This window comes from Trichoplusia ni, chromosome 16 (genome assembly GCF_003590095.1).
Source record: "Trichoplusia ni isolate ovarian cell line Hi5 chromosome 16, tn1, whole genome shotgun sequence".
Classification (NCBI taxonomy): Eukaryota; Metazoa; Arthropoda; class Insecta; order Lepidoptera; family Noctuidae; genus Trichoplusia; species Trichoplusia ni.
The window spans coordinates 2,632,665-2,644,719 of NC_039493.1; the positions used below are offsets into that span (position 1 = coordinate 2,632,665).

Genomic DNA, 12,055 nt, shown 5'->3' on the forward strand with positions numbered 1-12,055 from the left:
CTCTAAATATCAACCTAAGGCTGAAAGAGTTAGGATGATGAGACCTACTCTCCGACCCACGCTGCCCCAAATAGCTTTGGGTTCCGATAAGTTCCAGTTGGAACTCCAAAATCGTTTCGCACTGCTGGAAACTACGGACAATGTTGACGAAAAAACCGACACAGTGGTCAAAATGCTACAGAGTGTGTCTCGAAGGTTGTTCCCCGGAAAACGCGGTAATAGGGAGTCCAAACTCTCACCAGAGACTCTCGAACTTATGAAGGAAAGACGAGAAACGCCAGATGCCCAGATGTCTTCGTCAGATAGGCGGTCCCTAAACCTGAAAATCAGGAAACTGACGCGACGTGACCTCCGACGCTGCAGCACTCGTAAGATCGAAGCTGCGATTGAGCGAAATAGAGGCACCAAAGTCTTCGCTCAGCAATTAGGCAGACCCCATCTGGCGAAACTGAGGACCGGGGATAGCAGGACCGTCACCTCTAAGTTCGAGATTCTGGAGGAAATTGAGAGTTTCTATAGACACCTATACGCATCACGGACGACTAAACCACCGAGACAAGGCGTAATGACCACAGAGCCCCACTCACGCGCCATTACACCGAGGACATCCCGGATGTCGACCCGGGCGAGGTAGAGGCAGCTCTCAGACAACTAAAGAACAACAAGGCGCCGGGTGATGACGGAATTACAACCGAGCTCCTTAAGGCTGGTGGGACCACAGTCCTGAAAGAGCTAGCGAGTCTCTTTAATTCCGTCATTCACCAAGGCTTAACACCACAAGCGTGGAGTGGGAGTGCGGTGGTTCTGTTCTTCAAGAAAGGAGACAAAACCTTGCTGAAGAATTACAGACCTATCTCACTCCTGAGCCACATTTACAAGTTGTTCTCGAGAGTAGTCACTAACCGCCTCGCTACAAGACTCGACGAGTTCCAGCCACCAGAACAAGCTGGGTTTCGAAAAGGCTTTAGCACCGTAGACCACATCCATACTGTTCGGCAGATTGTGCAGAAAACCAAAGAGTACAATCAGCCGCTGTGTTTGGCCTTTGTGGACTACGAGAAAGCCTTCGACTCCATCGAAACTTGGGCGGTTCTGGATGCCCTGCAACGATGTCGTATTGACTGGCGCTACATCGAGGTGCTGAGATGCTTATATGACACCGCCACCATGACTGTCCAGCTCCATGACCGTAAGACGAATCCGATCGAGCTGCGTCGGGGGGTGAGACAGGGGGATGTTATATCCCCAAAGCTGTTCACCAACGCGCTCGAGGATGTCTTCAAAACTCTGGATTGGACTGGACGGGGTATAAATGTGAACGGTGAGCACATCTCGCACCTTCGATTTGCCGATGACATCGTCATAGTAGCAGAGTCGCTGGACCAGCTAAGCGAGATGCTGCATGGCCTAAATGAAGCTTCACGACTGGTCGGTCTTGGCATGAACTTGGATAAAACCAAGATCATGTTCAATGAACATGTCAGGCCGAGACCGATATATGTCGAAGGATCGTTGCTCGAAGTTGTTCAAGAGTATATCTACCTAGGGCAGGTCATTAAGCTTGGTAGAAACAACTTCGAGCGGGAAATTGATCGGAGAATTCAGTTGGGCTGGGCAGCGTTTAGCAAACTTCGTCGAGTCTTTTCTTCGCCTATACCGCAATGCCTGAAGACGAAAGCATACAACCAGTGCGTCCTACCTGTTATGACTTACGGTGCCGAAACGTGGACATTAACGGTTGGACTAGTCCACAAATTTAAAGTTGCACAGCGGGCTATGGAGCGAGCTATGCTCGGAGTCTCTTTGAAGGATAAAATTCGAAATGAGGTCATCCGACAAAGAACCAAGGTAACCGACATAGCTCGTAGAATTAGCTTGCTGAAGTGGCAATGGGCTGGCCATGTCTGTCGAAGGACCGATAGCCGTTGGAGCAGACGAGTCCTAGAATGGAGACCGCGGCTCGGCAACCGTAAGGTAGGACGCCCGCCCGCCAGGTGGACCGATGACCTGAGAAAGGTCGCTGGAGGGGACTGGGATGCGGAAGGCGGAGGACCGGGTGTTGTGGCGTAAATTGGGAGAGGCCTATGTCCAGCAGTGGACTATGATTGGCTGATTGATTGATTGATTGAATATTTAGACTAAATAAGCCACGCCAACGCTCCGTAGGTATTTATTTTTTTGCAGAGTTACATACGGAAGCAGAATAACATTTGATAGAACCATTTAGAAACCAAACAAATATATACAAGTCTATGTGCTATTTTTTTTCTTGTGTCTAATACAACATTGAGTTGTTGCATAGTTCCCAAACTTTGGCCCAAAAACCATCGATTTGTAGATGACTTGGGAACGTGCCCACTGGCTTGTTGGTTGATGGAAATATTTACTTTTCTATTACTTATTTTCACTTTTAGATCCTTGGAAAAAGATAAATCATCTTAACTAGTTATTATTCGCTATCGTTTAACGTATTGGACTACATAACTATACTATTATATCCAGTATAATGTAATTCCAGTCCATTGAAAACCTCAAAATTATTTGGTTTTAAACTACTATAATAAGAACCATTATTCATTACATAGCATGTGCAAAATAATGTAGTTTTAAACCTGATATAACAGCGCGGTGTTAGAACAAAGTGATTATCAACATGCATTTGTTTAGGGTCAGTCACGCCTCGCCCCACATACCTCATTATGTTAATTGAGTACTGCTCAGTACACGGCAATATAACTAGTAACGATTATAAAATTGTCAGCAAAAAATACTGGTATTCAATAAAATTTTATAAGTAATTGAGCAATTCATTTGGCAAATTCTTTGCTTTTATGAATGTTACTTGGTTAGTGACTCTATATTCCATTTTACAATAATGAAGACAGCATAATATAGAGCAACTTTAAAGTTAGCGTTTATCTTATTGCGACCGTGAACTTACAAATTCCTATTTTCTAGACTATCATTTTCATCGCTATTGTATCCAATTTGTCAACTGGACATAACCTAATCCTAGATTGCCCAGACTCTGGACATAACGACCTATTAATAAAACAGACAAGTGAAAAGGTAACTTGAACACATTAAACGCCCCACAAAACATCTCTTGACCTCAGCTAACAAAGCAGGAATGAAGCAAAAGCAACAATTACAACACACACTTAGTTAAACTTGTTGAAGCAGCACTTAATTAAAATTATTGCTGCAATAAACTTTGTTCCGTTTTTACTGTCCTCACGCATGTACAACACTCAAGGGATTCCAAACTTGAATTTTTAGGGATTGGCTTTCTCTGCTTTTTCAGGGACCAGACGAAAGAAAGCATGTAATGCTTCGTAGGAACCAAGGAGTAAAAATAGCCTAAAATATGAAAATGAAGACGAAAAGAGAGAGGTCATAAAAAAGAGGTAGAAATAGGTTACCGTCAGGTTAAGTTGTTATTGTGATAATTCTATTTATAATGGACGCTTCAACTGCCAACCGCAGACCGCAGCAGCTCATAGACTCTACAACTAATGGTAATGCAAACCTACCTGACTACTTAAAACAGCATTGATTAATCAGGGACTTATTTTGTCGAGTACAAAAATTTTAATATTCTATGAGGATATTTAGCGACAATATTGTTACATTGGTGGATTTCAAAGGTAATGTTTGCTTGTCTGTTGATGAGGTAGGTTTAGTTAAAGCAGGTAATGTGTAACGGAGCATCATGGTTTGCCTATAGCTATTGCTAGTATGACCCCGACACACCCTTTCGCCTCCTCTTTAAGACGAAGGAAGACCTGATAGTTTCACCGGATAAAAAGAGTAGAAATATTTAATAGAACTGTAGATACTAATATTTTAAACAGTGAGAAACATCGTAAGAGAGAACAAACCGAAGCAGGCGAGTTTAACTTGAGAACCACAATTAAAATAAGATTTTATCAACAATAACAACAACAAAGTTCATAGCATTTGTATTGTAACATTTGTAATAACAAAATCCCTGTAGTATATATAATAGTATTATATCAGAGCACTAATTGTATAACTCAATCGTCGCGATTCAATTATGTCACTCGGTGTTGTAGCGGCCGCCTTTAATTGATGTCGCCTGCGCACGCGCATCTGTCCCGCACACGTATGTTTTGGCTGCGGCGGTATTAGTTTATGATTCGTGCTGTTTGGATTCGATTAATGAAATGTTTGGATAACGTTGAATTGAGATTTATTATTTATTTTGGATAGGATAAGCGGGATTTTCTTTTAAAATATATATTAGTTAATGGTATTGCTTACATACAGAATAATATATTCGACTGTTCCAATTGAGATAACAAATGTAATCTAAGAAAGAATTTCCAAAATTAATTTTGTGTTCAAAAAATTAAAAAATTATACACTACCATCTAAACCAAATTTCAAAGCCGAAAAAAGCAACAACTTTGTTTATAGTACAATTTTAATGTCTGCTGTCCGCTAAGTTTATAGAACCGTGAAGTTTGTATAATTAGATGGCATTATGAACTCGTTGCGTACCGTTTTAATTGGTCCCTAATGCGCGGCACTTAATTACACAAACGTTTAGTGAGCACACTAACATTACGCTTAGGAGAAATTATAGTTTATAAGCCATTTACTTATATGATATCTGAACGAAGATATTTTACTTTCGCTAGTTTTTTATACTATTTAATTTATCCCAATTGCATCATCTAATAGGTGTTTTCTCTATTTAATCTGTTTTCCTTTCAATACATTATTACCGTTACATAACTTTCGTAAGTAAAAGAACATAACAGACTAGAATGTAAAACAAAACGTGAGTAAACAAAAAACATTTTTGCAATATATCATTTGCAATGATAGAGCAATAACAGGCAGTAGATATGTACCTACTTAATATTATGATGGCTGCAAAATATCAGCTAGATAGAATAACAGGAAGTGGCTCAAATGTCAATATAATATTTGACTCATATGCCATGATTAGGAACCTACTTAAGTCTATATTGTATTTCATATTTTGTTTGCAGTTTCTCGCTACATACATGGAAAGTGAAGTAGGAGGTTAACGATCAAAATTGAAGTGCTTAAATGGGCGTCACAATTTTTTGCCCAGGCATTTAATTCTTTGTTAGATTCTATAATATTTTTACGATAAATTAAACTAAACTAATATTTACATATTTAAAACTATCTATATATCAATATAAAGAGAAAAATATACATTATTTACAAAGCGTCAAAAAAGACATCTTCATCCCTGCCAAAGTCGGGAAACGTGCCCAGAAGCCCACGAAACGAAGGCCAGAAACGTGCCCACGGTGTATGGCAATGCTAATTCTTTGGGCAAAATATAGACCAGCCTTCTGATCACGTGTAGAGTCGACCAAACGCTTTGCGAGTTCTTTATAAAGAACTCGTGCACCTGGTCCCCATGTCCCGAACGTTTCGCATTCTTTGTAAATATAATCCAAAGGTTTCATACGTGGTCTACGTATAATGCTAGTGAAGTTATTATTCTTGTAAACCAACACGGCTATGAGTAAAATAATTTTCTCGTTTGTAGAAAGCGAACACTGAACAGGTTTAGAATTTTCTTAATAAATACTGTACGTAACGTTTGTGGCTAATGTTTGTGTAACTTGTAATCAGGGTTGCCAGCTCAGTGAAATCCACATTGCTATTTATATTATTACCTGAAGAAAGCAGTCAATATCTTACATTGATAAAGTCAAAGCCCTTAGGATCATAGTGTAATAACCAGAACCGACCATTTACTATTCATTATTTTCCTTAAATTCTAAATGGAGCTTATACCCAATACTCAATAATTTATTGCGTTCCATAATGTGCATGAAACTCTTAAAAATATAATGATACAAAACCATTATGAACCCTGTCGGGCACAGCAATATCTTAGGAGAAAGGAAGCAATAATATTTACTGCATTTATAATTTTTTAACTCAAATCAACTCAATCGGTAAATTAAGGTTTGAAGAATAAGTAGCGAACATCAAGAATCCATCAAGTATAAGTTATAGACACACCGCCAATTGTACCCCACGACCTCAGTTCTAAGGAACATGAATCATACTCAGTTATGGGCAATTCAAAACCGATACCTACACGTTTATATATGTAGCTTCCATCCACTATGACGCACTATCAGGTGTAGTCCCAAGAATACCATTGTTTTTTATATTGCAATAGGTACTTCACAAAGGGAAAATAAATAGGGAATATAGGGAAAATAAATAGAGAAATATGTTGCGTCAAAAATCCGTTCCTTCGATCGTCAGTGATCAGTTTTTTTTTATAAAGGTATTAATAGATTCTCTCATTTATCGTAAAGCAAATAATGACATGAGACTAATTAGTATTAATGACTATTCATTTGCCCTATTGGCAGTATCGACATTTATTTAGTTTGTTAGGGCCGTTGGCAACTATGTAAGAGTCAGTAATGAAGCAGGTAAATATAGTGCAGGTGTCGCCAGGGGATTCTTGTCCCATCTCATCTAAAGTTGTCCCAACTACGTTAGAGTCTGCTGCCAGGCTAGGGATGGAGCTTGGTACCAAGGTTTTACATAGAGTGACTGCCTATGTATCCTTCTGAGTTACAATACGGGAAACGATACTCCTAAGTGCGACTGGTTGTTCGACTTCCTGGCTTCAGTAACATTCCTTCCGAAACATAGGGAATCTCTTAATAATGTCTGTTCATTCATTATTATTATTTTCTTCTTTTGACCCAGTGGAAATCCTCATGGACTTCCTTCATCCGGGGAATGGCGAAAGGGAAAAATCCACAGGAATGTTTATCCTTTCCCTACAGTCGATTTCCAAGCCAACGATATTGGGTCCAATGCTTTTCTAAAGTAGATTCTGCTAATCAAAAGAACGTCGACTGCTCTTGTAATTCATTTAAGTAAAACCATTCAATTGATGGTTTAGTTTCATTTATTGCATAACTATCAGAATGAATTAATAAATAAACATACTTATGAAGAGGTAAACGATTGATGCTTAATATAATCAAGTTATAATGTTTAAGCATTCAGAACGAAAGTGTTACAATGATGCGTGAGCGCATTGCGTTGCTGTTATCTTTGGCAATAACACGGAACTATGCGGCGTGCACACTGCGCTGGTTACTTGATTACTTGGAGTTGCACTTAGAGTTACTTAGAGTCTGCACTTGTATCATCACATTTTAAGAAAATTTTGTTCATTTACCAGTTACTAGTGAGGTGAATGCCATCCAGTCTTGGATGGATGCTTTTGAATACCTCATTTTGCTTGGAGCCACTATCAATAAGTAATTTAAATGAGAGTGCTGCTGTGGATCTTCTTACCCACGATGAGAACTTAGAGGTAAGGATGAGCTAATCAGGATAGGTATGTTTATCATGCCTTGTCTAAACTAAGGCATCAATAGTGTCGACGATTTTTATTCTTATAGTCCTGAATTTAATTGCAGCGTAAACTAAGGGGTACAAATATAATATTGAAATGACAATCAAGACGCTGTTCATTTATCTCTTTATGTTATACATAGCTGCAAAACATCTTAACGTCTTGATATGCTGAAATTATTTGCTATTTTCTGAATGTCAAAATTTAATTCCTTATTCATTCTTAAGGCACACGTACCACATATTATTATGTAAATTATGAAGTAAAACCAAAGTATTAATCATTGCAATAACAATATTCAAACTAATGTTACACATGATGCGATGACCATGCGGGTGCGCAGACATTGGGCGGTGATGACGTCACTTCTCTATAACCCGTCTAAATATAAACGGGATGGGCTGAGGTGACACAGACCAGAGTCGTGAACATTGCAAGATTCAGAACCATATGAGTTATGTTCTAAAATGTTTATTTTGATGATGGAAAACCAGGGTCACACACCCTACTTTTTGCGCTTGGGTAACTATTTGATGAATGAAAAGTATGAATTAATGGTTAAGTTTTACTTTGTCAACAAATATTTATTTTGATTGATATCTTACAAAAGCATGTTCAGAAGATAGTTGTTATATTTTCATGTCTCCTTTAGTGCGTGGGTTGTATCTTTGGCATGAATTATGCCGTCAATGGACTAGTCCAGTTCCTACGTATGAAGTCCATATTTTAAAATGTATTTACGAAATTTCTTAAGAGGAAGTATCTACAATTCTGTAACTTCTTTTTTCTAAATATTGGCAAATAGGTATTGTTGACAACAACTAACAGAAAATTAAAGTGGTTGCCATGGATACCGTATTTATCATGACTATGGACCAAACTACCATCAATACCAAATAGAATAAGGCAGATACTTTGTTTATAAGTTTAGTATTAATTCGATGTATGTCTTACGTCACTTTAACATATGATGGCGTAACAATATGGATTCTACCAAAACACCCGTTGTATGGTTTCATCAACCACACACCGGTACTCTATTACTTGGTAAACAACAAACACTGTAGCTCTTTGCATAATCATGTGGACATTGTTGACACGCCCGGTTCAAGATTTCTTTCGAGTGTTATTTTGGCTTAATTCTGAAGTGAAATTTTTGAATATTGGTCGTACTGCTATGGAACTACGAATTTTTGTCTTGTTTTGTGTTTAGTTTTGATCTCTAAGCTTGCTGAAGACTCTTAAAAATCGCGTTGAAAGACAACCCATCAGACTTTCGTAACCCATTTTAACCTTTCCAAACCCTAAACTAGGAAAGAGTAATTTCTAAAAATAAACCAGTAATATTCAGTTATGGAAAAAAAATTCGCCGAAACAAAAATGCTTCATCCGATCACAAAATCCAAGAAGCAATGACATCATCTAAAGACAGACACACAAATCCCCTTTACAGTATCCGTAGTAAAGATCAGGTCTGTTTAACTGCACATGCTGGTACATTATCTTATTAGCCAAAGATGCCGGAGGATGTCAGTTAACTAGCGGATATGTTCAAAATCCGACCTTGTCGCGACGGCCCATATACTTGTGGAGAAGAGCTGAGACGAATCTATTGATGGATGCATCGTTCTCATGGTTGCTAAGTAACTTGTAGTGTGTATAAAGTTTTTTGATAACCCTCATTTGGACTCATATCGTAGGATATTTTTTTGGGTGTCTTCGTCGAATCTTGATACTGCACAAACGTCTATCATTGACTACTTAGAACATTATAAAATCGTTATAAAAGATATGAATCTGACAACAAATTTCTACAAATATAAATACAAATACAAATACAAAGTCTTTATTCGTAGAACATAGGTAGTAAATAGGTGTTACATCAATGGAAATGACCGCTATGTCTAGCCGGGACCGGCATACAAATATTTTTAGTTTAACACTGAAAATTGAATTTACACTAATTGATTACATAGTAATAAAGTAGGCACTTATACAAACATAATTAAGATGGTTATATATCCACATCATCTAAGAATTCTTGAACACTGTAGTATCCCTTTTTTATTAACATATCTTTAAGCTTTATTTTAAACAAGTTATTTTTTAAATCTTTATATCTTTTTGTTTTAAATCTTTATATCTTTTTATTTCTATGATGTCTGGTTAGTTTATTCTCTCTGCTATTTTTAACTTTCTACATTTTGGTTCTATTAGTTTTATGACTTTTGATTTTGAACTCGATATCCAGGTTATTTCTCTAAATGGCAACAGTCATCATTATCGCCTCTAGAAGAACCTAATCACCTCACCCAAACGATTTCCTATCACTTTCTGCAGCTCGCACTACTTTCATACTTCCGATAATACTTATTCGTTTTCCTTTCCAATCTAGTTATAATAACAGTTTTCCGGTTTTCGTAGCCTACTTCGGGTATTAGTGACTAATTTTAATGAATTTAGTTTTAACTTGCGTATTTTGCTATTCATGGCGACCTAAGGTTACAATTTTGTCCAGAATCCACTTGTACCATTTCTTTATTGGTCGCCATCAGATATTGCAAAGGGAAATAAAAAGGCTTCTGCTGTGTATAATTCAGCCTGAACTTCTACCTTTGAAAATAATATTAGGTTTATTAACATATTATACATATAGCGCCCTCTACAATTTAATGAAAGGAAATTATGTTTTATTTATCCATGCAATTAAAAGGAGGATGCTTACCATCACTAATGATAACAGCTTATTTAGGTCTCATAATACATTATTTATTATACATATTTTATTTGGGTATTTTGTAAGATTCTAGTGCAATACCATGACCCATATAAATACCAATTTTTTATTAACTGCTAAACTGTTAACATTTATTATTACCAAACAAAAGGCTAATAAATCAAACCTAATTTTAAAGTTATGCGAAACGCGCGCAGTTTTTGCCTCTCCAAATAAATTATGCAGGTTGTGCATGCAAAGGCACCACTTAGGCACTACGTATATACTGCTATGTATAGCAACCACATACCTAGATGCATTTAGAATGTCAATAAATGCATTAGCCACAGCAAATATGACATTTTAGTGTAGTCGTGTTAATTAAAGATCTGCAAATGAAGGGCCTTTTAGTTTTGCCATGAGAGTTAAATAAAATAGCGACAATAATGTAAAACATTTATCACAAGCAATAAATATCGAATGATAAATTTAAAGTTTCACACTGGCTCCGTGCCAGCTCTTTGTTTGTCTGCTACAAGGAAAATATTTGATATCAACTATTTATATTTACTTTTATTTCATCGCAACTACATCTAATCAATTATAATACACAGGAAATTAATGAGGAAAAATAATGAAATAAATATTTATAGATTCAGTATTACTCACGTCAATTATACAATATCTCCCGTTAATCATCTTCACAATTAAACACCACTGTTATTTATAATCACAACACATAATCTATAGTAAATCACAAACTTTCGTCCATTATTGGAATCTAAAAAATGTCGCGTTTGCGCGCCATCGCTCGGCCGTACGCATTTTACATTTGCCTAAAAAAAAACACTGTACACTGCACACCGTAAATATTACATTGAATACACTTCACGCATTTCTAACAACGAAACATGCAGCAATTCTAATTTCGAGCGACATCAACTTGGCAAAACTACACACAAAAGTAAACTATTCAGTTACATATTTCTAACTATAAGCATAGCGCGATATCGCTCCGTGGTTGAGCAATAAGGATGGAATACAAATCGCGAGCTTTCGTGTGTACGTGCGAGTGAGACGGCTGTAGTTTCTTAGGGCTGCGTCAGTATCCGGTATTCCCGTTCGAGATTTTTGTGTAGAGAGGTGTAGCGTGCGGCGGGCTGTGATAACGTACGCGCGTCGTGGGCACTGCGTTCAAACTCCCAACTGACCTTTATAGGATAATACTACAGCTTACATTGTTAACCGCATACATATTCACACCACTACATTTACGCACAATTCATCACTTAACTATGGAGCTACGCATTATAGTATTAACTTCAAGATTTTGATGTGAAAGTTTGTTGTTACGCGGTTAACATTGGCAGGTACCTATTTGGTCTGTCTGTTCCCTAGAAACAAGCTGGATAGGTGTAATAATAATGCATTGTTTGTCCGCCTTATCTGATAACGCTATGTAAGCAGACCAATATACCTAGTTGGAATATAAATAATGCGTACAGAATGTAACTTAGGTATATATATACAGATAATGTATAACAATATTATTAAAGTTGAGCATCGAATGTGTCACCTTATTCTCATTATTGTTATTCGTTTTCTAATTATAACAGCCTGACTAAGTCCATTGCGGCCAATGTCCCATAATTAGTAATTAAATGCAAAACAACATTTAATTCTTTACCGATATGCAAACAATTTTAATATCATCTAAATACTAATTTAAAAATAAACTATAGCAAACATATTTTGATGTTTTTACTTTTAATTTTATCACTATTATTGGCCCTATTAGATTTCTATTAATGAACTTCAGGTAATCACTAAAAACGGTCTGTTGACTGACTGTTGACTAATGTCAAAGAAAGAAAAGAATTCAGAGAGAAATACGGCAAAATAGTGCAACATCCTCAAGGCAGACTTATTAA

At 37.1% G+C, this 12,055-nt stretch overlaps 1 protein-coding gene across 1 annotated transcript in view; it reads right to left on the minus strand.

Moving 5' to 3' along the window:
• The window catches only part of LOC113501636 (protein halfway), a 36,646-nt gene extending 25,254 nt beyond the window's left edge, over positions 1–11,392 (minus strand). Inside the window, exon 1 of the mRNA XM_026882808.1 lies at positions 10,794–11,392. Within this exon, the coding sequence (XP_026738609.1) occupies positions 10,794–10,823 (30 nt within the window). The 5' untranslated portion in view covers positions 10,824–11,392. The remainder of the gene's footprint in view (positions 1–10,793) is intronic.
• Positions 11,393–12,055: the final 663 nt, after the last annotated feature.